Source organism: Typopeltis vanoorti, chromosome 21 (genome assembly GCF_054136105.1).
Source record: "Typopeltis vanoorti isolate ZY-2024b chromosome 21, IOZ_Tvanoo_1.0, whole genome shotgun sequence".
NCBI classification, from domain to species: domain Eukaryota; kingdom Metazoa; phylum Arthropoda; class Arachnida; order Uropygi; family Thelyphonidae; genus Typopeltis; species Typopeltis vanoorti.
The window spans coordinates 30,033,069-30,059,869 of NC_143569.1; the positions used below are offsets into that span (position 1 = coordinate 30,033,069).

The window sequence follows — 26,801 nt, forward strand, 5'->3', positions numbered from 1 at the left end:
ATGCTATGGCACTACTCTAAGCTCAGTTGTCAGTTTGTCATAATCACCTACTTTGTAATTCTGAATATACCTCATCTTAGCAGAAAATTCTGCATATCTGGCAATCTTCCTATATGATTGTTTTCCTGAAATGGAAGGAGTGTGGCTACATTGGTTACTGCTAAGTTCTGTGACTATGACCATATTCAGCACTCATGAACCTTGAGTCCCATCCATTACATGTTATCTCAGGTAATTATCTCTTAGCAGCTGTATAACTTCAATTTCCGTCCCTTGCTGTGACCATTCCTCCTTCCAATCTATATTTCTATAGTTAAAGTCTCCCATAATAATTACTTGACCTGCACTCATTTTGCTAATTTACCAGTGCATGCTATCTATATTTCCCCTTATATCATCCCTTTAATGTATAGTAACAGTCAACTGTATATTTTATCCAGTTGATCTATATCTCACTCCAGATAGCCTTAAATGAACTGCCATCTACATTTCTGTCCTTCTACTCTTTTTGGGTAGTCATTAACACCCCCCCCCCCCTTCTGTTCCCTCTGTCCTCTCTGAAAATATTATTATTATTATTTAAGACCTCCATGGAATTGCAAGACTCATTGTGGGAGTCCCACTCTAGAAATGTTTATCATACCACTCTTGGAACTCATTGACTGTTCATGCTCTCACCAGTCTATCAGCCACTGCATACTAGAGTTCAGCCACCCTCCATGCAAAGAAACTACTCCTTACCCTCTTGCTCATGACTTCCTTTTGCAACTTCCAGGGATGGCCCCTTGTCCTTGCTCCGTCTCTGTTCCAAACAAAAGAACTTCCTAGTGTCAATCCTGTAACTATCTCCCAATAGTTTAAATGTTTCAATCATATCACTTCTCTTCTATCCAGTAAAATTTGCAATCTACATTCCCTCAGCCTAACATTGTACAGGTTAAACAATATAGGATATTATCTTTATCTACCTCTGCACTCTTTCCACAGTTAATTTATCCCCTTCAAATCATAGGGACCAAATTTGAACATAATGGTCCAGGTGTTGTCAGATCAAGGCTTTATACAATGGAATGTATATATCTCCAGTATTGCAGCAATCCTCTGAGTTATCTTCACCACCTTTGCAATATGTTCCCTGAATTTCAGGTATCTATCAATCATCACACACATTTCTCTTGCCTTCCTCACCACTTCCTTCAGTACGGTTCCTCCAACTGAGTATGCAGCATCCCATCTATGTATCCCAAACTTCAAGACAACATTTAGCTGAATTAAACTGAAAATCCCATTCATTTGCCCATCTTTTCAGTTTATTCAAATGCCAATGTAGTAGCTCTTTTGCAAGGCTACCACATCTGCACTATTAGTAATAACTCCCTTCCAGCTTCGTATCATCTCCAAGCAACCGAATATCACCCTTGCAATCCACTGACATTGTCATTGATATAAAGGTTAAATAATACAGGTTCCAGTACCAAGCCCTTTGGGACCCCACTTGTAACCTTCTGCTTTCTTGATACAACTGATACCTATCAGACAGCCAGTCTTGAATCCAGTTCACTAACCTGACATCTAGACTCATGTGCTGTAAACTTAATTATCAGCTTATCATGTGGTACCCTGTCAGATACTTTTGTGAAGTCCAAAAAATGGCAGAATATGCCTTTCCCTCATCAACTACTCTTGTCACTTTATTATAAAAGACAATCAGATTACTAAAACAAAAGTGCCCCTTAACAAATACATTCTGACTCTCACAGCTAACATTACCCCTCATCTTCCCATGAAAGATGAGGGGTAATGAAACTACTGATGAAATACAAACTGGTCTATAGTTTGACACTTCCAGTCTGCTTCCCCCCCCCCCCCATGTAATGGCACTGTCTAACCTTCCTTCCACTCCTCGGACACCTTTTCTGTGGCCTCTCTCTCATTAAAAAGCCAGGTCAGTGGTGCTGAATTTAATTTTTACATGTTCTCCAAGGCAGATGTCAACAGATCTTTCTGTCTGTCCATAGTAAGTTAGGTCAAAAATATGTTAGCTAGTTATATATTAGCGTGTCTATCAATCTGTGAAGAAAAAAATGCATGCATTTTTTTGTAATACAAGACCATTTGTTATTATTTCTTTATTAATGATACTTTTTTTTTTTTTGCTGTGTTTTCATTTCTAACACTTATGTCTTGATTCACTCTTTAAGGAAAAAAAATTAATTTATTCTCTTTCATTATTAAAGAAACATTGAAAAGATTCAGTATTATAAGAACTATGAATAAAATAAACCTCTTAGGTCTATACATATATTAATACATTTCTGAAGTCTGATTTTCTCCAAAACATCACTAGAGGGACAGGGCCAACAATTTGATAAGACATTGTGGCAACTCGGAAAACAATAAAAAAAAATAACATTTAGGTTAGAATTAATGTAAAGATATATTTTGGGAAAAATAAATACCTCTCTCTCTCTCTCTCTCTCTCTCAACTTTCCAAGTTTTAATATTATTATATCCACTATTATAATAAATTCTACATATTCCATCTGAGAGTAAGAAATAAAGCAATGTTAAATAAAACTTAATACAGATATTCTTTGTCATTTTTTGTCTTCTCTGGAGGGTGCGAGCAGAGGAGTGAGGAGAAGGTTCTTTGCATGGAGAGTGGTTGGTGAGTGGAATGCATTGCCTGAGTGTGTTGTGAATGTGGACACATTGAATCAGTTTAAAGCATGGTTGGATGAGCATTGTGTACAATAGTATACCTCCAATGATGAGTCTTACTCCATAGAGGTCAGATGGTAATAATATTCTCTCATTAGTCATATTTCATTATGAAAAAATCAGTGATAATTGACAAGGCAGACACAAGCATTTCTAATTACCGTCATTCGCCAGTAAATGCAATACCTAAATTAAAAATGAAAAAAAAAAAAAAAAAAAACAATCCATAAAACATGAATTTAGGAATTAGGAATTTAGGCATTACTTAATTTTTTTTTACTCATCAGTTTAAAATTCTCACTCATTAGAGATGAGCAGATAAGCATATTTTTCAAGCCCTATAAGTATGATTATATCATTCTCCATCAACCATATCTCACTAATGTAACTTTTAGGCAAGTTAAATTATCCAGTGCCAAAAACTCTTCACCCTTATTCTAAATATTTCTGGTATTAGTAACATAACTGCAATATCCCCTTCATTCCACACCTCCCTTAAACTTTGTGTTGATTATCTCACTAAATTAAGAACTGAAGAATTACAATCAGAATTGTCTTGATTATCCTCCCACTTATGTCAAGGTTGCCAATTCCCACACTCAATTGATCAACCTCCTCCCCCTCCCCCCCTCAAAAAAAAGAACATTCTATTTTCCTTGATTCTGCACGAAGGTTACTGGATATATGCAGTTTTTTATTCTGGAAATTACCTGAAAATTGAAGTTATTTCCAGGATCCTGGGAAATTATTATTATTACTCCTTCCATGGAGTTGGCAGACACATCATGGGAGGTTCATTCAACTGACAACATATCTATCATACTGAATCTTAAAATCCTTAACACTCCCTGCATTAACAACATATTCCAGTAATGCATTCCATTCACTGACAATTCTCCGTGTAAAAATCGACTCTTCACACCCCTCTTTACCACACTCTTACATAACTTCTGGGATAGCCTCTGGTTCTTTCCGTCTCGCTTTCAATTCTTTTTATAATCCTCTCTGGATTAATCTGATAAAATCCTCTCACTAACTTAAACATCTCTATCATATCACCACTTTTCTTCCTATCCACCAAGCTCTGCAATCCACATTTCTTCAACGTCTCTCCATTGCCAGCATTCCATAGTCCTGATATTAACTTGGTCTCTTCTCAGGATCCTCTCTGCTGTTTTCACATCACATTGAAAACCGGGTGACCAAATCTGTGCACAATAGTCCAAGTGTGATCTGCCCAATTAAACAGATGAGCAGATAAGCACATTTTTCAAGCCCAAATGACTGTATATTTAGAACATTAAAAGAACCAGTTGTTTATACTTGAACTTTTATAACATTGGTAAATTCACTTTAAGTAATAATCAGCCTTGCTATTTATTATTTGTTAAACATAATAATTATTTGCAGAAAACAAAGACTATAACATAATTTTCGTTTTTTTATAATTCAGTTTTTCTCCTAGAGTTTTTGTCCTTTTTGACGTAATACATTATCGTAGGTTCTCAGTTACTGGTAGAGGTGTGCTTGCTTCACTATCTTCATCTGCATTACATTTTCAAGTATCACTGCTTGCCAAGTGCTTGATGCAATCAATTTATCTATAGAGTGCCTCTTTTGTAAGTTCTGATTTAACCAACTTCTGGACCTGCCATGGCACATTAATGCAGAGTTACTCTTTTGCATTTTGCACTTTCTTCATTTGAGTCCTTTATTAAATATTTCCAAATGATTTTGGATCAGATATTGAGGGGTTCAAAATCTATTATTATTATTATTATTAACATAACAGATTTGGGGTTCAAGGTTATATGGTGAGTGGTCGGTGTAATTTAGCGCTCGTGTAAAATTGGTGATTTTTGGTGTTTTTTGTGTGTGTTTTTACTTAGAAAATTGGTTTTATAGTATATTAGAACGATTTCGTGTTTTTAGAGTATTTTGTGTGTCTTTATAACATATTTTATTGGGGCTGTCGCCGCTAGAGGGATTCGTAGTGTGTAGTGTTCGTGAAAGCTCCGGATAAGTATTATTTTCAGTTATCGTAGATAAATTTATTTAATATTGCGTAGTTTTGTTTGCCTTGCGTCTCTTAGTGCATCTTTTTGTGTGTTTTTGGTGTGTTATAATTTGATAAAATACGTTGCAAGTAAGTATGGCTCCAGTACGAAGGAAAATGGCGGCCAGTAATGATGGTTCGCCATCTTTAACAAAGAACGGTAGTATAAAAGAGATGATTCAGTGTACTAGCTGTGAAATGTACGCTTTGTGGAGTGCGGTTGGAGTGTGGTTAGATGATAATAAAGGATTGAATGTGTGTAGAAAATGTAGGGAGAATGAGAAATTGAAGAGTATTTCGGATCGTGAGTGTGATATTTTTGTCAAACTTCAGAATGAAGAAAATAGGGATATGACAAGAAACGGCGAGGTTGAACTAGAGAATTGTGAGAGTGTGAATGTAGAAAGTGTGAATAATAGTATTAATGGTTTTACTGAAAATAAAAAAGATGAGATAGATGCAATGAGTGAGATCACGTTGTTGAATGGTGCGATACAAAGGGCAAAACAGCAGCTAGAGTGCATGAACAAAAGTAGACTGAATGAACCAACCAATAATAAAAGGTATGACAGGAAAAATAGACGTATGAGTGTGAACATGAACAAAATGCAGGATAGAGTGCTGTATGGAGACTCGTTAGTACGAGGTGTGTTAGTAGAGGATTTGACAAAATCGTACCAACTTGGTGCGACCATAAAGGACGTAACTGAGTCTATTAGAGAGCAAAAGGAAAGGGTGAAAGAAATGATTGTAGTGGCAGGTACGAATGATTTGAAAGGAGACAAAATGGAAATGATAGAAGACCTGAATGAATTGTTTGAGGTAGCAAAAGAAAAGAGTGAGAGAGTTAGAATGATTAGTCTTTTGCCACAGTATGACAGTGAAATGTTTAAAAAGAGGGCCATAATTGCGGATGACTTTATGCATGGGTCATGTATGACGAGTGGTGTGGAATTTGTGGATGTGTGGAGTGAGTTTGATGGGCGAAAGGATCTATATAAGATGGATGGCTTGCATTTGAATGGTTACGGTGTAAGAAGACTTGAGAAAGTGTTGCTGAATGTGGTGGATGTGCAATTTCAGGGAAACTAGATTTATTAAGGGGGGGGGGGGGAGTAGATATACAGTCCTTAGGAAGGCAGTTGAATGTAAGAATGAATATAATATGCCCGAGCAAATAAAGATGACAAATCAGAGTGGGATAGTTAATATAAGGCATCAAGGTAGGGTTGGAGCTAATGGGGGTCTTAAATTCATGTACACTAATGTTAGGAGTATTAGGAACAAGAAGGAAGAGTTTTTGGCCATGGTTGGCACTTCCAGACCACAGGTTATTGGTATTAGTGAAACATGGCTGACTGTAGATGATATAGCTAGTGGGATTGAATGTGATGGGTATAGTGTGTTCAGGAATGACAGGGAGAATAAAATGGGGGGAGGAGTATTGTTGATGATAGCTGATGAGCTGCAACATCAGCTATCATCAACATGGAGAATAGAAGTTGAATTGCAGGATAGAGAAAAGAGCATATTTGAGGCCATTTGGTGTGAGATTGTGGCTAGCAGAACTAAATATACAATTGGGTGCTACTATAGACCAGGTCATGGAAAAGATCGTGGTGACAGTATGCACAAGCAAATAGAAGAAATGAGTGGAAGGAGGGTAATTATTATGGGAGATTAACTATGGTAACATTGATTGGGGGGGAGAAGAGGACACACGGGAGGAAGGAAGGAATTGGGTTTTATGTGGTTATTAAGAGATAACTATCTGCGACAGCATGTAATGGAAAATGCTAGGGGTCAGAGAGTGCTTGACCTAGTAATTACATCTGAGGATTTGGCTGTAACAAATATGACCACATTGCCACCAATCGGTGAGAGTGATCATAGGGTCTTGACTTGGGAGGTGGCTAAAGATGGAGTATTTTCAATTAAGACAGGGTATATGTGGAATTATCGGGCTGGAAAGTATGACAAGCTTAGGAGTTTGATTGGTTCAGTGCCATGGCATGTACATCTGCAAGGACTAGAAGTCGATAGTGCATGGGAGGTAGTTAAGAAGTGTTTGCATGAAACAATGGCTGACTGTATACCTAGAGTCCGAATAATAAATCAACTAGGGTTTAAATGGATGAATAACACCATTAAGCTTGAGCTGCAAAAAAAGAAACAACTATGGAGGGAATTTAAGGAGAAAGGTGACCGGCAGGCACACGAACGGTATAAAGCGCAGGCAAAAAGGGTAACGAGTGTGGTAACAAAAGCAAAAAAGGATTACTAAAGAACATTGGCTAAAGAGAATCCTAAACAGTTTTTTAGATATGTAGCAAGTAAAAGGAAAAATGTACATGGCAGAATGATTTTAAAGAATGCTGATGGTAAGGAGGTAACTGAATCAGTTGATATAGTTGAGTTACTGAGTGAGCGCTTTGCAAGAATATATCATCCCGGTGGTGACATTGCAGAAACGAATGTACCAGTAGATTATACGGGAATTGTGGTGAAGAAGTGGAGGTGAGTAGTCTATTTCATAACCTCAATGTCAATACATCTGTGGGATTAGATGGTATACCAGCTCGTGTTGTACGAGAAGCAGCTCAAGAATTGTCAGTACCCTTGACCATTTTGTTTAATTTGAGTCTCGGGTCTGGGTTAGTCCCGAGGGGGTGGAAAGAGGGGAAAATAGTTCCACTGCATAAAGGTGGTTCCAGGACTGCTGTTGTAAATTACCGACTGATTAGCATATCAGGAATCATTGTGAAGGTCTTAGAGAAATTAGTCAAGAAAAGAATACAGGATTGGATAGATGAAAATGGGATATTGTATGGGGGACAACATGGTTTTGTGAAGGGTAGATCATGTTTTATAACACAGTGACGGCTGAACTGGATAGGGGTAATGGGTTTACAGTAATACTACTGGACCTTGCCAATGCTTTTGATAGGATACCACATAGAACTCTAATCAGTAAACTGGAGCAGATGGGGATAGGGTTGGTGAGATGGATAGGAGGGTGGTTGAAGGAGAGATACCAGAGAGTGGTTTATTCAGGAGTGGAGTCTAAAAGACGGCTTGTGACTAGTGGAGTGCCACAGGGCTCTGTTCTTGGACCACTGCTTTTCAATTTGTTCATCAATGATATAGGAAAGGATTTGAGAGGAAGTGTTCACTTGTTTGCTGATGATGCAAAGTTGGGCAGAGCAATTATGAGTGCACAGGATGTCAAAATTTTACAGGATGATTTGGATAGTTTGGAGGACTGGGCTAGGAAAAATGGATGTCAATTTAATGTGGCAAAGTGTAAGGTTATGCACTTTGGGATGAAAAGAATAGCAGCAGTATATCGCATTGGTGGAACCGTACTCCAGGAGATTGATGAGGCCAGCGATTTGGAAGTGTTTGTGGATAGGGAATTGAAGTTTAGGGGGCACATTGCAAAAGTGACTAAATCAGCTCATCAAAATCACTTGGCTTCTGAAAAATGCTTTAACATGCAGAGACAAACAAGTTGTTGTTCCTCTGTATCGAGCCTTGATAAGAACCCCATCTGGACTACTGTGCCCAGTTATGGGCACCAGGGTTTCTTCGTGATGGGGAGGAAGTGGAGAGGATCCAGAGACGAGTGACCAAGATGATAGCAGGTCCGTGGAATGAACCTTATGAGAATAGATTGAAGATTTGTGGGTTGCAGAAATCAATCGATAGGCGAAGGAGGGGTGATATGATTGAGACATTCAAATTACTGAAGGGTTTCTATAAGATTGATCCAGAAGATATTTTTGAAAATATGACTGGTGGTGGTGGGAGGACCAGGGGCCATGAATGGAAGCTGGGCAAGAGAATGGTTGACAAGAGTGTTAGAGCTAGGTTTTTTACTTGGAGAGTAGTGAATGAGTGGAATAAGTGGAATAAGCTCACCCAACCAGAGTCTGTTGTGGGTGCTACGACCGTGAATGAGTTCAAGGCAAGGTATGATAGATACCGTGCGAATGTCGAATAGTTGTTCTTGACATGATTTTAGGGCCTCCCTAGATGAGTCTGTCGACTCTTTGGAGTTGACCGGAACAATAATAATAATATCAACCTCTATATGATGTCAGAGACTCATCTTGGGAGGTGCACACTATCACACATAAAGCTCACCCAACCATGCTTAAACTGATTCAGTGTGTCTACATTCACAACACACTCAAGCAGTACATTCCATTCACCAACCATTCTCCATGTAAAGAACCTGTTCTTCGCTCCTATGCTGACACTCTCCTTATACAGTTTCCTGATCTAATATAAAATTAGCAGTAAAGAGAAAATTATTATAGTTATTTATTTATTCGAATGGCATGAATATCAAAACATGCAGTACAATACACTTTAATAACATATAAAATTAAAAGTCAAAAGTCATTTTGAAAACCAATAAAATTAAAAGGTTACATCCATATTGGTCAGATAGTTCATGGCTTTGGGTGTAGCACTTAAAAAGTCCAATTTGTCTCCTGAATATGCTCTAAGATAACAATGAGTCACAATATGGTTCACAGTTTGTCTCTGAGTTCCACAATCACAATGCAGGGATAGTCGTTTACCCCATTTAAAAAGCATGTCCGCACATCCATGTCCAGTTCATATTCTATTAAGCTGAGTCCAGGATTTTCGTGGGAGGTGTGAGCAAGCATCAAAACTTTCTTATAATTCATTGAGAGAAAATTTTGTGATGTCATCTGTATGGCTCTCCCACTGTTCTTGCCACTTTTGCTTCAAGTCATAGTTAGAATGTAGTAGTAGTTTGGCTAATTGTAGTGGTGGATGTCTTGATCTCAATCGTCGTACGCTTAAGTCTGGGAGATCTAAATGTATTGGTAAGGCTGTGTTCTCCAAGATTTCCTTATACTCATGTAAGAGAGCCTTAGTCCTGCGCAGATTCGGTTAAAAAATGTTACTAAGAGCTGGAAGCCAGTGTGTGGGCGTTGATTTAATTGTGCCAGAAATCAATCTCATTGTATTATTTAGTTGGCTATCAACAAGTTTAACATATGTGCTATTTAGCCACACTGGTGAGCAATATTCGGCAACAGAGAAAACTAGACCAAGAGCAGTAATCCGCAGATTATAGGCTGTTGCTCCCCATGTCGTGCCTATTAGTTTTTGTATTATGTTGTTACGGGTTCTTAATTAGCAGAAACGTTTGTTAGGTGCTGCTTGTAAGAGAGCGTGCAGTCCAGGGTAACGCCCAAGTACTTTGGAAACTTATTGTGTCGTAGTAAACATCCTTCAAAGAAGATATGTAAAGTGACATCTGCCATGTGATTATTAAGGTGAAAGCTTGATACTTTTGTTTTGTCTGGATTGAGCTGGAGCCTCCATTTTTTATAATATTCACCTATAGTTTTCAGATCTTTTGTAAGTACGTCTTCGGCCTGACTCATGTTTTTGTGTCAAATGGCAATTACAATGTCATCAGCATAACACAACTTGCGTGAGATGGCAGCAGGCAAGTCATATGTGTATAGGTTATAAAGTAAGGGTGCCAATACTGACACCTTGTGGAAGACCATTATTAAGTTTTTGTTGTCAGGACATTTTATTTCCTAATATAACTTGAAAGAAACGTTCCGTGAGCATGGAGGAAATTAAGTGTGCAGTCCATTTACATAGGACAATGTTAAGCAATTTGTATAAAGACCTTCACTCCATACTGTATCATAGGCTGCTGTTAGGTCCAAGAAGACAGCTAATGTTTTTTCTTGCTTCTGAAATCCAGCTTCTATGTATGATGATAAAGTGAGCACTTGATCACAGCAACCACGTTTTTCTCTAAAACCAGCTTGTTCAGTCGTGACATGCTGCATAATTGGTGTGAACAATCTGTTGTACAGAAGGCGCTCTAACATTTTATAGGTGCAACTCAATAAAGCAATAGGTCTGTAACTTTTTGCCTCCTGGGGTAGTTTTCCAGGTTTAAGAATAGCAACTATTTTTGACTTCTCGGCCAGTCAATAATATATCAGAAAAGAATTCACAGAGCCATTTTATAGTATTTGGCCCGCTATTAATCAGAAATTCAGGATGGATACCGTCGAAGCCTGGGGCCTTGCCTGCTTTGATATCTTTTATGACGGCTTTTACTTCATCTATAGTGAAGATTGGGGCATATTGTGAGAAAGCAGGGGCATTTATTTTTAAAGCTCTAAGTTCTTAACTTTCTTGGTATGTTCACGGTCCCTAGGTGCTCTTGACATATTAACGATTTGATTAGCTATTTTCTCAGGGGAGATAATTGTGCTTTTTCTTTTAGGTAGATTAGTTGTGGATAACTGTTGGAGAAGATTCCAAGCTTTTCTACTTGATCATTTGAAGTCAAGGTTTTCAACCGTATCAATCCATTTTGTTTTTCGAGATAGTTTAGGCTATGTAGTAATTCATATGCTATTTCAGGATCTTCACTTTTCAGGAACTCTCTGTAGAGATGTTCACTCTCTTCATTCCATCCAGGGACATAATCTTTTCTGTAACCTCTAGGGATATATTTTTTCGCAGTTGATATAATTGCTCCTACAAATCTCTTGTACTCTGCAACTCTAGCAGGTATCCATTATTATTATAGTAGTTCTTAACTAAGAATGAAGTTGTAGAACAGCAGAGAATGTGATAAGAATAAATAATACTACAGGAAAACTTTACTTAATGCAATTAATTAATCCATCAATAGACCTTTTGCATCTTATCATGCAATTTGCGATCGCTTTATCAAGAATTCGGCGGACTTTGAAGTTTCGTTCCATATCAGGATCGGCATCAAACAAAATTTCATTAACATACTCAATGTGATTGAAAACTAGCTCAAGTTCTTTTGCAGTTAGCTTCTTAGTCTTAACATTCTCTTGTTCACACTCCTTATCATCATCTTCTTATGCACTCTGTTCTTCTAGTTGAAGTAGATCATTCTTGCTTAACTGTTCTGAATGGGAATCGAGCAAGTTTTTCACATCTTCATTATCCAGTTCATTAAATCCAAGTTCTTTTCCAGTTGTGCTGATTTCATCAATAATGTTAGATCTTGGATTTTGCACACAATAAAGTAACATAGGCTAGAGATTAAAGTCTCCTTCTGCATTGCCTCCTAATAAAAGTGTAAAACGATCTTTAGCTACTTTGTATCCTGGTTGAGATGCTTCAGTTTTATCTAGGAAAGTTTTTGTTGGCATACACTTGAATATTTGCCAATCATCATAATGATCCTTCTGAATTATGCTTTGCAATTCTTCAGGAAACTTGGCCTCAGGATCTTTATCAGTAGTAGATTCTCCAGTTATTCTTACATTATGCAGTCCAGTTCGATTTTTAAAACCGTCGAACCATCCTAAACTTGAAATAAAGCTTTCACAATCCTCTTGAAATTTGGTCTCTTTCAGTGAGGTAAATATATTGAGAGCTTTTGCCTGAATGTTCACTGTACTAAGAGGTATTCTTTTTTGGTTATAATCCAGAGTGATAGAAGACTCTCCATCTCGATCATTAAATGGCTTCTATTTAGGGTGAGATGCATGCTTAAAGAAGCAGTAGCAACTTTCCTTCTTCTTTGTATTCTTTGCTCATATTTAATATAGTCCAAACTGTAGACTCGCTGTATCCCAGGTCTCGCATCAATCATTGTTATCAGTCGTATTACTAGCACCACTTTCACGTCTCTTAATGACTTCCAGCTTTTCTGCTCACTGCAGATTGGCGACAAAAAATTTTGCTTTACATAAAACTTTAAATAATGTAAAAAAATCCCATTAACTGATTAATCACCTCGCTTAAAGCAGGAAATAGCATTATTTCACTCAGTCATGCTAACTAATTATTGCTCATATCAAATTCATGTTATTACACAATTTTTTCCTGTATTATTATTATTATTATTATTTTCTTGATCCCAATGGAGTCACAAGACTCTGCGGGAGGTGAACACATAGTCTATCATATCACTCCTTACAATCATCCTGAGAGGATGGTGAACATCTGCATGTTCACCATCCTCTCAGGCAATGCATTCCATGCTTCTGCGATTCTCCATGCAAAAAACTTGCTTAAGGAGGTAGTGGGTAAAAGGGTAGGAAGTAAGTTTTACTTCTTACCCTTTTACCCACTACCTCCTTTTGCATCTTCCAGGGATGTCCTCATTCCTTTCTCTCATTCTATATGAAAAATATCCTCAGTGTTAATACAATAATAACCTTTAACAGCTTAAATATCTCGATAATATCCCCCCCTTTGCCTTCTATTCACCAAACTCCACAGTCTGCAATCCCTCAATCTGTCCTCGTAATCAATGTTGTACGGTCCTGACATCATTTTTGTTATCCGTCTCTGCACCTTCTCCAGTGCTATCTCATCCCATTTAAATCCTGGTGACCAGATCTGAGCACAGAAATCCAGATGTGGTCTGATCAAAACTTTATATATTGGGATAGGCACACTTTTATCTCTCATGGTCAGTGTTCTCCTTAACATTTGTGCATTTCTCTGAGATGTCTTCACAACCTTTGCAATATGTCCCTAGAACTTTAAATCTCTATCCACAATCACTCCAAGATCCCTTGCTTCCTCCACTTCTTCCAGTATAACTCCGCCAAGCAAGTATGAAGCATCCCTTCTGTGGACCCCAAATTTTAAAATGTTACATTTAGTTGCATACCGAACATCTCCCTGTAGTTCCTATAGTAGAGGGGAACGCTGACCACAAGAGATATATGATGGCTCAGTATATGATTCTCTGACTCACTGTATCTACTATCTAGTGATCATAGGCAACTCGTTTTTTATGAGTCAGTATTTGTGCTATTGCTACTAACCTCACTGAAACTCTTAGTATACAAGTCATGTTATCTAGCAGTCGCAGCAACTCTTTCACATGATATGTCTATCATGTCTTATTATTTTCATAATTAAAAAATCAATTAAGACACTTTAATGTTTCTGGTTCCAGTTCCCAGGGTTTTAAATTCAATAAAAAAAAAAAAAAGGGGGGGATTCTGGGTTTGCAGGAAAGAAACCCTACTCTGCACTTTTGAACTCTTATCAAACAATACTTTTTCAAAACACCTAACTCCAAATCCATTCAAATGCAAACCATCCATCTTCCTTTTATAAGTCAGTCTATCAAACTCGCTCCACATATCTGCAAACTATGTTATTCAGCCTGTACAACCTTTGCACTGACCCACTTGCAATTGTAGCTCTTCATTTCAGCTTGTCTCTATAGTCTTTTCCACACTATAGTCTGGTCATACTATAGTGTGGAAAAATTGTATATAATGAATTTAACATACCTTCATTTTTTTAAATTATTGGCTTCTCTAAAAAAATTAAAAAAATAAATAAATACACATAAGAAAGAAACTAGAAGTGTTTATTACATGTACCTCTTGCTAACAATAACAACATACTTGATGCTTACTGCTATATCACAGAAAATTTTTTGAATGTTTGGTATGAAAAGGATATATAAAATATATCCTTTTCCAGAAATATTCATTTACTTTTGGGAAATTTTGAAATTAACTGTTGGAAATAATTATTTATATAAATGGAATTTTCTCTTAATAATTTAAGATAGCCCAGAATTTATTTGCAGAAGCTTTATAGTTCTTTTTTTTCTCTCTCTCTCTCTCTCCCCTCTTTCTCCAGCCAAAGGCTTCCAATAATAGCTTCCAGGCTCATGTAGAAAGTCAAGTTAATGAAATTGGTGCAGAAACTAATAACATACATACATCTTATAAAAAGGAAAATATGACCGAAATAAATAGAGATCAGGCAAGTTCTCTGGAGGATAGTGGCATCTTAACAGATATTGCTTGCAACCAAGAAATCAGCATGCCAAAGAAAAATATAGATCAAAATAGCAAAGATAGCACAGCTTTAGGTATTGATGATCCTTCAGTTAGTCAGAGATCAGATGAATCTAATTGCAAAATAGATAATCATGTAGATGAAATAAATAAATTTTATCAAAACATGTCTGATTCTTTTTCTGATGTGCAGTTCAGATTGCCTTTCAAATATTCTTTTGATGAAGACAACACCCGAAATCATAGGTTAGTAGAGCAGATGACCAGAGATGAAAGATGGAACACAACAAAAGAAAGAAGAAATACTTCACTGAACATAAAACCTTTCCTCAACAGTTCTCTTTCAGAAAGAAAAATGCATTTGCATGAAGAAAATGATATCTTAATTCGTTATGAACAGGAAATAGATCAGGTAAAAAGAGAGCATGCTATCGAATATCAAGATCTGAAGGGAAAATATAATGATAGAATTGAAAATCTTTTACAAAAATTAAGTGAAGCTAATGCCAGGTAAGTTGTAAGCTTTCCATGTGATAATAGTTTATTTTCTTGATCTATGATTTAATTGTTACTGCTAGAACTCTGTAATTACCAAAACTCAGTCTAACATGTTTCTACTATTCTCCTCTAGTTATGTTTCCTTAGCTATTATGTATTTGTCTCTGCCAATACATCCACTCATTCATCACTCATAGCATAAGTGATGATGTTAAGTATTCATAAGTGGATCCCAAGAAATAAGCATAATAAACATGACATGGATGTCTATGATGCTTATTTCTTGGCATCTCCAACAATTTTTTTTTTCCAGATTGCAAAATACAGATGTATATTTTCCAAATATACATCTATATTTTGCAAAAATACAGATGTATATTTGCAAAAAGAAAGCCTTGTTTCAGATACCACTTTTCAGATGCATGGCTGTTTGTGGAAGCCTTTGAACAGAGGATGAATTTCATCCTAGTGTAAGATCACTGTTGTGGGCCTGAAGTGAATCACCCCCTCCCTTTCCATGTTTGGTTGATCTCTAAAACAGAGTTCATTTTCTAATCTTTAGCTCATCCATAATACTACTGTATGTGTCATGAACAGGATGCAAGTCTCTTGATGGAAGGCTGATAATAATAAATGAAAAATCCACTTCTCATGTTCTTGTTTATCAGACTTTTGTTCACCTTCTAAGGATAATCACTTCTTTAGAATGTTCTTGTGTGTTATTTTCTTTTGCACAAACCGTAGTACTGCTGTTGTATTCCCTCCTTCCTGTCACTTCACACTTCACTTTTTGACTTATATTGATTCACTCTGTCTTCATACTTATGATTCTATAGTTCTGATGTGATTGCAATCAGGCCTATGAGCCCTGTTTTGTCATTCACCCCCCCCCCTTTTCCCCAAAGGCAGATGGATCATTGAAGAAAAAAAAAAAAAAAGCACTCTGAATTCACATTTCATTATAGAAATCCTTCATTATACACTTCAGCTATGTGTTCTTGACATTCAGCTCCTGATATCTAGATCTCTTGACTGCTTAGCTTCTTAGGCCAAGTTCTTCTCATAATCTGATTTAGCTTTTCTTACTATGCTGATAACCTTCCTAGCTTGAGCCTTGTACTGCTCATGGGTGTACTGATCGCCTTTCTCCTTGTAAATTCTCCATAACATTTCTTTTTTTTTGCAGATCAAGCTTTATACTACTGCTCATCCATCTAATGCCTGCCTTGTTTGACTTCCTGACCATGGGGACACAATCTGATGTTGCTTTCCTCAGATACCGCTGATTCTATCCCATGCACTGCTAACATCTTTCCCCTGCAATATGTTCTACCATGGGATGGCTGCAAGCTCACTCCGAAGCTTATAAATTTAGTTTAATCCTTTATCCAAGTGTGAGCAAACAAAGTTTGCGCCTGAAATTATCTTCAGGACTCGGGTAAGGTTGTGCAACACCAGGGCAACTCCTTGCAAAGGTGCAGCAAGCTACTATCATTCCTATCTCAGTATCTCCCATAATGCAAAACACATCTCCTTGTGGATATGTCTAATGTTATGCATTAAGGGAAGGGCCACTACCCAGACTAGTTTCAGCCTTTATTGAGGTCTCTTCAACGGGAGCCAGGCCCAAGTGGAGATACCAGCCAGAAGCATTAGCAAGGTCATCTCTACCTATAGGAGTTGCCAAATGGTGTGCCACCTTTTTAATAAATTACTCTGGATTTAGAGAAAGATGTTGAAAGTTTATATTTTTCACTTGGTTAGAATATAATAAATTTAGTTTAATCCTTTATCCAAGTGTGAGCAAACAAAGTTTGCACCTGAAAGTATCTTCAGGACTGGGGTAAAGTGGTGCAACACCAGGGCAACTACTTGCAAAGGTGGAGCAAGATACTATCACTCCTATCTCAACCAAGTGAAAAATATAAACTTTCAACATCTTTCTCTAAATCCAGAGTAATTTATTAAAAAGGTGGCACACCATTTGGAAACTCCTATAGGCAGAGATGACCTTGCTAATGCTTCTGGCTGGTATCTCCGCTTGGGCCTGGCTCCCACTGAAGAGACCTCAATAAAGGTCGAAACTAGTCTGAGTAGTGGCCCTTCCCTTAATGCATAACATTAGACATATCCGCAAGGAGATGTGTTTTGCATTATGGGAGATACTGAGATAGGAGTGATAGTAGCTTGCTCCACCTTTGCAAGGAGTTGCCCTGGTGTTGCACCACCTTACCCCAGTCCTGAAGATACTTTCAGGCGCAAACTTTGTTTGCTCACACTTGGATAAAGGATTAAACTAAATTTATTATATTCTAACCAAGTGAAAAATATAAACTTTCAACACTCCGAAGCTTGTTATAATTGCCTAACCTGTAGTTCCATATATACCCCTCCTTAACAGAAAAATCCAGAGATTTTGCAACCTCCCAAGTCAATACCACTTGATCGCTTTCACCAATTGGAGGTAACGAGGACACCTTACTTATTCATATAACCTCTGAACCAATAACCAGGTCCAACGCTCTCACACCACGTGTCCCTTCAGTTATGTGCTGTTTCAAGTAATTATCTCGTAGAAGATGTATGAACTCCATTTCCTTTTTGCTACATGATATTTCCTCCTTCCAATTGATATCACCATAATTAAAATCCCCCATAATAATCACTAAACCTGCACTCATTGCACTAATTTGCTGATGCATGAATTCAATATCTCTCCCTGGCCTATAGCAGCATCCAACTGTATATTTGGTTGCATTGGTCACTATTTCGCACCAGACCGCCTCAAATGAACTCTCATTCACATGTCTATCATCTTGATATACTACTTTCTTTGGCTGCAACACATCAGCTATCATCAACAGTACTTAATTAATGAACAAGCATTGATTTAGGATTTTTCATCATAGAAGTCATTGTTGATATTCTTCAACAGTAGTAGGAGTCACATTTCCTTCAAAATTCTTGCGAAAAATGGGTATCTACATACTCCATCATATAATATAAATAGCATGTTCAGATATTTTAGTAATGATGTAGTAACCTAAAGTTACATCTGATTTCATTGTTCTCTACTTGAAATTCTACTAATGTCATGGCTTGCTTAAGAAAAAAATAGCAGTGATGTTTTTTTTAAAGTAACTTGCCCATTTTTCCAAACGAATAAGTTACTTTGTACCTATGATGACTAACTTACCAAAAATGGGTAAGTTACATTGTTTACCTATTCTATTTTTCAAATATCCATAGCTGTGACTTGAGAATCAGACCCAGACACATGACATCTAAGAATGGCCTCAATATTTTGAAATACTGACATGAACTCGCTAGATGCATTTGATAGTAACATGCAACACATTTTGAGATACCTTCATAGGAAGCCTGCAGATTTCTGCTTGATTTGGAGGATGTAAAGAGAAGAAGTTTATAATTTATTTATTTTTTATTGTAGCCATTGAGAAAAGATATTTGCCTTTAGTCAATAGCTACAATCCAAAAATAACTTTCATTATCAACTAATCCTCTACATCCTTGAAGTCAAGAAGAAATTTACACACTTTCTGTTTCATGTAAAGATATTATATATCAAAATGTGTTGAAAGGTTCTCAAGAAATTTCATCTTATTGCCACTTTTGAAACTACCACTCAGCTATTAACCTCTCTAAAGATAAACTTTTTCCTTTGTTGTTACCTAGTGTTCATCAAGTTCCACATCTACAACTTATCCTACTTCAGTCAAACAGGCTAGTCAGTTAAACATATCTGAACATCTGTGTTGCATTCAGCTGATTAAACTTCATAAGTCCATATTAAATCAACATTGAGTTGACATTAGCCATGGATTCCTCTGTAATCACACCAAGTTGTTGCAAAGAAGTATTTTCAAATATGAACATCTGTTCAAAGAATATACTAAGCCATATTATGTCACTCAATATCTTAATCACAACAATGGTTTATCCATTCCCAGAATTTGAGAAATTGTGATTTACAGTTTTATTGCATTTTTGTTTCCAAAGTTAGTTTTAAACCTAGCACATATGTGACAGCATATACATGCTATAGCCATTGTTACAGAAGGTAGATATAATCTATTGCATTTAAATTTCCCTCTATTCCTTCTTTAAATACTGAAATGCTTGTGATGTGCAAAATGAAATATGTTTATTAATTAATGTTCAATGAATTAAATATTTTGTCCTAAATTAAAATATGGTTATGTATTTTCTCTAATATGAAAATCCCCACAGGTATTCGTACATAATAGGATTTTTATGGAAAGAAATAACATGCCTGTGTTTTGGTAGCACTGAAGAATAGCAAAGAGGTCAGAGTTCACCACTTATTATAATCAGGAAATAATAATATAATATTTACTGATCTCAATGGAGTTAGAATACTTGTTGAAGAAGGCCAAACACTTATAGATCACAATACATATATGTCAGGACTTGACAAATACGCCCACCCACTTGCCTGTGGCAGGTATATTTTGCCCTGCTGGCAAAATATACCTGCTAAAGAAAACTCCAAAGAATTCTATTGTTATGCTACAAGTTAAAAAAAAGAATATACCAAAATATAAGTTCAAACTGGACAAAAAAGAATATTATTTTATGATAAAGAGCCAAGAGGTTATTTTTTCCAGCAGCGTAAATTAAGTTAAGGGGATAATAAATCCCCTTAAAGGTTCAATTAATTTTGGAACCCAAATTTTTAAGGTCGAAACCGGTCTGGGTAGTGACCTCTCCTCATAATGTAAAACAGTAATACATCTCCTAGGAGCTGCATTTTACATTATGAGAAAATATTAAGGATAGTGACGGATCTTGCTCCACCTTTGCTCCGAGTTGCCCTAGTGTTGTACTACCCAGGTGTTGACTTACGCTTGGACTCATTGATAGCTCTTCGGCATGAAACTCTTAGATTTAAACCTCCGAGTTTCGTATCCGGCTTTAAAATAGTGAGGAATTTATTATCCCTTAACTTAAGAATATTTTTTATTTATAGGAGGAAGAGGGGGTGATATGATAGAGACCTACAAGTTAGTAAGGGGTTGTTATAGGATCAATGTTGAAGAGGTTTCACAGAAAACGGTGGGAGATCGGGGGGGAGAAGAGGTCATCCCTGGAAGCTGTATAAGGAGGATGTGAACAAGGGAATGAGAAGCAGGTTTTTTGCATGCAGAGTTGTTGAATTCCTTGCTTGAGAGTGTGGTATCTGTAGAGAATTTGAGTGTGTTTAAGGTGTGGTATGATGAGCTGTATGTATGATAAATGAGTTTGACTCCATGGGGTTTTAGGGTAATAATAATTTAATAAAAAAAAATCTTTCTAAACAATTTTTAACTTCCAGAAAACACAGAAGAATATGCATAATATAAAGAGCCATTCTAATAACAAAAATTCATGTAACAAATTATGTCTTAAAAAAAAAAAAATCAGCTAATGCCTTTTTATTCTCATATAGGGAGTAGGCGAGGCCATTTTAGCCCTATGTAACTTTTGAAGACTAGCTGGCCCAAAGCTATCACTAATTAAGTGGCATGCAGTGAAGAGATAGCTCAACAAGTGCCGCCATCTCGTGGTCCCTAACACAATATATTTAATGTCTGAAATAAAGTGGGTTCTACAGTGAGTTTATGGGACGAAAAACCTGAGTTTCCAGGAGAAAAAAACCACTTGCCCATGCCAGAGATCGACTAACACAGGAACTGGTCGAAAAAAGGCTTAGAAAAATTTCCTCTAGCCGCTGACTAGATTCGAAACCAAGTATTCCTTCATGCGGTTAAGCGCTGTGGTGTGCAAACGCCACATCCACTGAGCTACACGGGCTTTGCAAATTACTGTTCTTACTATTTATTGAATTCTCCTGCTTGGAATAGTTCTCACACAAAGGAAATGTGTATAATATTTTCATTTGTATGAGAATCACCCCATTATGATATAGCATGACTGATCACTTTTTGAAACTCCTATTAACCTATTGTGTATGTATTATAATGTGTATAATACATACACAATGCTAGGATATTAGAAACAAAGGACCTGAGATTGTAGACTTTAGTGATACCTGGCTGTCAGAAGCAGATATGTATTATAACTGGTGTAAAGGGTAAAGTATTTTTAGGAAAGATAGACAGGATAGGAGAGGAGGGAGCAGGCTGTTAATAATATTGAATCACTTGAATCAAGTTAGCATTGAGACCCTTGACTGTAATACTGTAACAGTTTTTCATGTGGCAGTGAGTTTGAAACCATCTGGTGTGAGGCAGAATGTAACAAGACCAGATACATAGTGGGGTGTTGGTAGACCTAGTGGATAGGTTGCTAGTAACAAAGAAATGCATCAGCAAATAAAGAGAATGAGTAGGAAAAGAGTAATGATAATTTTAATTATGATTACTTTAATTATCAAAACACTGATTGGGTAGCAGTAAAATCTCATGAGAGGAATAAAACTGAATTTATTGAGCTGTTGCAGGACAACTTCCTCAAGCAGCATGTGACAGAAGGAACTTGAGTTTAAAGAGTATTAGATTTGATTATAGTGTCGGTGGGGGGAGGGTTCACTTAAAGATGTAACTATTTTGCCTCTGGTTGGTGACAGTGATAATGCAGTACTCACTTGGTAAGTAGCTAAATTCATGAATGTTCAATTCAGAAAACATTACATACTTGAACCACAAAAAAGGAAATTATGACCAACTGAGAAGTACGTTAGATTTTGCATCAGGGTATCTATTGCTGGATGGGAAGAATATCAACAGTGCATTGGAAGCATTTAAAAATGCATAAATGATGCAATATTGGAATGTGTTCCAAGAGATTCAAAGAATAAATAGAGTAGGAATGAAATGGATGTGTAATCTCATTAAGCAAGAGATTCGTAAGAAAAGGATATGGAAGGAATACCATATGCATGTATTTATGCATATTTATGCCAGTTATAAGGAGCAGGCCAGAAGAGTCACAACTGTTGTACAGAAAGCTGAGTATGAAAAGAAACTGGCTGTGCAAGCTAAAGACAACCTCAAAGAATTCTATTGTTATGCTACAAGTTAAAAAAAGAATAATGCTACTGAATGCAGATTTTGTTAAGGGTGACAGATCCAGAAGAGGTTGAACTAATGCGCACCCATTTTGCTAAAGCTATCATCTGCTGTAATCAGCATTGCCCTCATTGCTACCTCTTCACTGGATGAAGGAACTCAGGTGTATGAGGAGGTGGTATTAGAGCTGTTGCACAAGCTGAATAAGAATTCAGCAATAGGGACTGATGGGATATCATCACAGATGCTAAGAGTGTTCAGCTGAACTGGTTATTCCTTTGACTAGGCTATATAATTTGATTCTCAGAACAGGAAAGATTCCACAGAAGTGGAAAGAAAATATGGTAATCTCATTGCATAAGGGTGGTGCAAAGACTGATATATCCAGCAATTGACCTATCAGTATTTCTGGAGCAGAGATGATGATTTTGGAAAAGATGGTTAGGGCTTACATTCAGAAATAGGTTCACAGAGAATCTCTACATGCTGTTCATTGCATGGTTTACCAAGGGCAGGTCATAGATGCAAAGATAAGCACGTTAATCAGAAATGTGGATGATATGTAGTACTTGCAGAATGATTTGAATAGGCTGGAATTGTGGGCATGTGAAAATTGCTATCAGTTCAGTGTTAGCAAATATAAAGTAATGCAAGTGTGATTAGATATCCAGTGTTATATTGTATTGGTAGGAATTTGCTAGAAGAAACTAATCAGGCTAGGAATTTTGGAGTTTTAGCAGTTAGGAAGTTAAAGCTCAAGGGCCCTATAGCAAAGACTGCAAAAACAACTCAGAGGATAATTGCAATGCTGAAACAAACTTCATGTTAAGATAAGGAAGTCATTTTGCCTCTTTGCAAGGCTTTGATAAGACTTCACTTGAACTATTCGGTTCAAGTGAAGTCTTATCATTACTGGTGATTCAGTGGAGAGAGTGAAAGAAAAATGTTAAAGGTGATATCAGGATTGTGTAATAATGATTATGAAAACAGAGTGAGTATTTGTAGAGTGCAGACACTAGCAAACAGGAGAAAGAGGGATGTCATACAGAATTCAGTAGATGGAATTTTTCAGTTTATGGAGGGTGGAGAAAGAACAAGAGGGCATCCTTGGAAGTTGAGAATGAATGCCATCAAGAAGCGGGGTGAGAGCTAGATTTTTCTCTCATAGAATGGTGCATGATTGGAATGCATTGCCTTTGGATGTTATGTGTGTGCATGCAAGTGCGATTCAAGAACAAGTATGACAGCTGGTGGAGGTAGTATGTAGTCTCCCTCAATGAGTACCTGACCCCATGGAGGTCTCTGTTATTAATAACAATAATAGTTTTAACAATTGGAGCAGGGTGTATGTGGTGGGTGTGTGTGTGGGGGGGGAATCTTGGATGAGTACTTTATTATTTTTTTTTTTTGTGACCAGTAAGATTTTGCAAATTTGCAAATCCCTGCCTATTGTACCTTTCCTTGAAAACATTGTGTTGGAGTATTTGACACACTAGCAATGCATTCCTTTCATTTATTACTCACCTTGAAAAAATCCTTCGCTTCCTTACTCACATGACCTTTGCACATTGCTAGGGGATGTCCTCTCAATTAACACCTGTTTCCCTTTGCAATAATTCCACTATCTTTTAAGGATTACATTTTGCACAATATCCTGTAAGATTTTGTAACAACTGTGCATTTTGATTTGATTTGGAGGATGGTGCAATTATGTGTTAGTGAATATCAAGCAGAGGTATGCTGCTGAGAAAAGTAGAAGGTATGAAATGTGGAGCATGAATGGAGAGATTAATAGACTTGAAAGACTAACTATGTAAGGCGAACAAGAGTGAGAGTGAAAGAAAGTCATGGGAATGATAGAAAGAGAGAATGGGAGAACTAGGGAAAAGAGAGAAAATGAGAGAAAGTAAAAGTGCAGTAGCATAATAGATAAAGAGTTAAGGATGCAGGTGAACAAGAAATGTATGGATCTGTGAGAGGTGTGATGTATGGTGATTCAGTGATTTCTGGTGTGCAGAATAGAATGTTAGTGCTTGTTAGGATGAATGATAATGTGATTATGGCAGTGAAGGGGAGGACATAGATGAGATAATAGTGAAGGTTAGTGCTAATGACCTGAGTGATTGGGTGGGAAGAGATCTGAGGATAATATCAGATTGTGTGTGCACTAGAAAAGTGTAAGAGGGGAAGATAGGATATGACATGATATTGCAGAGTTAAGGAGAAGAACACAATAACTCATATGATTAGTGGTAGGTCTGGAATATGTTGATCCTTGGTGTACATTTGATGATAGGAGAGAGCTGTATGTGAGAGATAGGACAGAGAAACTAATTGCAAAGGTGAATGGCAGCAAGGAGATTGTATAGTATATTGCAGAATCAAATGGGGCCTGGGAGGAATAATAATAGAGATAGGAATACTGACAGTGAGTGCACTAGTGTTTCTAGCTACAAATGCCAGATGCATTACTGATAAAAGCAGTTTGTGTCATTGACTAATTCTTTCCAAAAGTAAGGTATCGGAATAATTCATATTCCGACAACCAAAATGTGGTTGTCGGAATATGAAGTCCTGACAGGACTAGAAAGGTATGGCATATTTTGGCAGGAGATAGGAAGAATAAATGGGGTGGTAGAATGTTACTTATAAGTAATGAGTCGTGTTCTCCCAGAGTGAGAATTTTAAGAGAAATGGCACTAATGATTTTGAGAGTATATAGTGTGAGGTGGAGGCAAAATATTTAGTAGGATGTTGCAATAGGTCAGGGAAGAATAGGAGATGTTTTGGCAGTTTAGTTTGGCAAGTGCAAAACAAGTGATTGTTATGGGAAATTTTAACTATGGTAGTATAAATGGGGAATAGAAAACAGCATATAACAGTAAGGTAGTGGGATTTCTGTAATTCTTAAGAGACAGATATCTTAGGCAGCATGTAGCAGAGAGAACAGAAGGTTCTATAGCTTGGGATTTGGTCATAGTATTGGATCTGACTGTAACCAAGATGTCCTGTTTCTTGCCATTTGGAGAAAATGACCATGGTCTTAACTTGTAGTTTGAAGAGATATGCAGGAGTATCAAGGAGAAAGGAATTTGTGTGGAATTATAAGGTGATTATAATAATCTTAGAAATTAGTAGCATGGTGCGCTACTAATTAATCTGTGGATGGATGAATTAGTAGTGCACAGTGCTTTTTTTTTTCTTTTTTTTTTTTGAGACCATATTATTATTATTATTATTATTATCATCATGGGCTACTCCAGGTAGTCCTTAGACTCATCGCGGGAGGCCTTAAACATCATGTCAAGAACTATCCAAGAATTGTGCAGTATCTATCATGCTTTGCACTCATTCACAGTCATGGCACCCACAGCAAACTCTGGCAACCTATTCTACTCATTCACTGCTTTCCAAGCAAAAAAAAAAACCTAGTTCTAACATCCTTGCTAACTATCCCCTTCCTCAGTTTCCATGGATGGCACTACCAGACCTTTTCTGAAAAATATCCTCTGAATTAATTTTGTAGAAACCCTTCAGTAATTTGTATGTCTCAATCGTATCACCCCTTTCTTGCCTATCTACCAATTTCTGCAATCCACAAACCTTCAACTTGTTCTCATGAAGTTCATTCATTGCTACCATCTTGGTCACTTGCCTCTGGATCCTCTCCACCTTCACTACAATTTGCCGCATTAAACTGATATCCTTTCTCCTTTGCCCAGTATTGCCAATCTATCCAAATCATCCTGCAAACTTTTGATATCTGTATTAACAGTTGCTCTACCCCACTTTACATCATCAGCAAACAACTGAACCGTTCCTCTCAGATCCTTTCCTTAATGAACAAATTAAACAGTAGCGGTTCAAGAACAGAACCCTACAACACGCCACTAGTCACACAGGCCTTCGTTTGAAATCTACTCCTGAATAAACTATGCTCTGATATCTCTCCATCCCCGTGTGCTTTAGTTTACTGTTTACAGTTCCATGGGGGTGTCATTCATGTCAAAGACTTTTGCAAAGTCCAGCAGTACCAGTGTAAACCCATTACCTTTATCCAGCTCAGTTGCCACTCTATTACAAAACATGAGCAAGTTACTGAGGCATGACCTACCATTTACAAAACTATACTTCATCCCATACAGTATCTCATTTCCATCTATCCATTCCTGTATTTTTTCTTGACCAACTTATCCAATACTTCCACAACAACTTCTGATATGCTGATTGGTCAGGAATTTGCTACATCAGTCCTGGAGCCTCCTTTATGCAGTGGGACTGTTTCCCTATCTTTCCACCCCCCTCTGGACTAACCCAGAGCTGAGACGTAGATTAAACAATATGGTCAAGGGCACTGACAATTCTCTCGCCACTTCACATAAAACTTGAGGTGGCATACCATCAAATCCCACAGCTGTATTCACATTAAGTTCAGTAATATGCTATACACCTCCATTTCATTTACCTCAGTTCTGTATAAGCCTTTGGCTCTCGTTCCTGCAATATCACTACCTGGATGATATACTCTTGCAAAGTGTTAACTTAGTAATTCTACTATTTTCAATGATTTAATTACCTCCCTACCATCGGCATTAATTAAAATCATTCTGCTATATATACACTCTTTCTTTTACTTGC

The 26,801-nt window shown here is 37.1% G+C and overlaps 1 protein-coding gene across 1 annotated transcript in view; it reads left to right on the plus strand.

The window, feature by feature from the left end:
• The window catches only part of LOC150094694 (protein quick-to-court-like), a 128,365-nt gene that overhangs the window by 53,708 nt on the left and 47,856 nt on the right, over positions 1-26,801 (plus strand). The window contains exon 3 of the mRNA XM_090411109.1: positions 14,453-15,123. Within this exon, the coding sequence (XP_090267235.1) occupies positions 14,453-15,123 (671 nt within the window). The remainder of the gene's footprint in view (positions 1-14,452; positions 15,124-26,801) is intronic.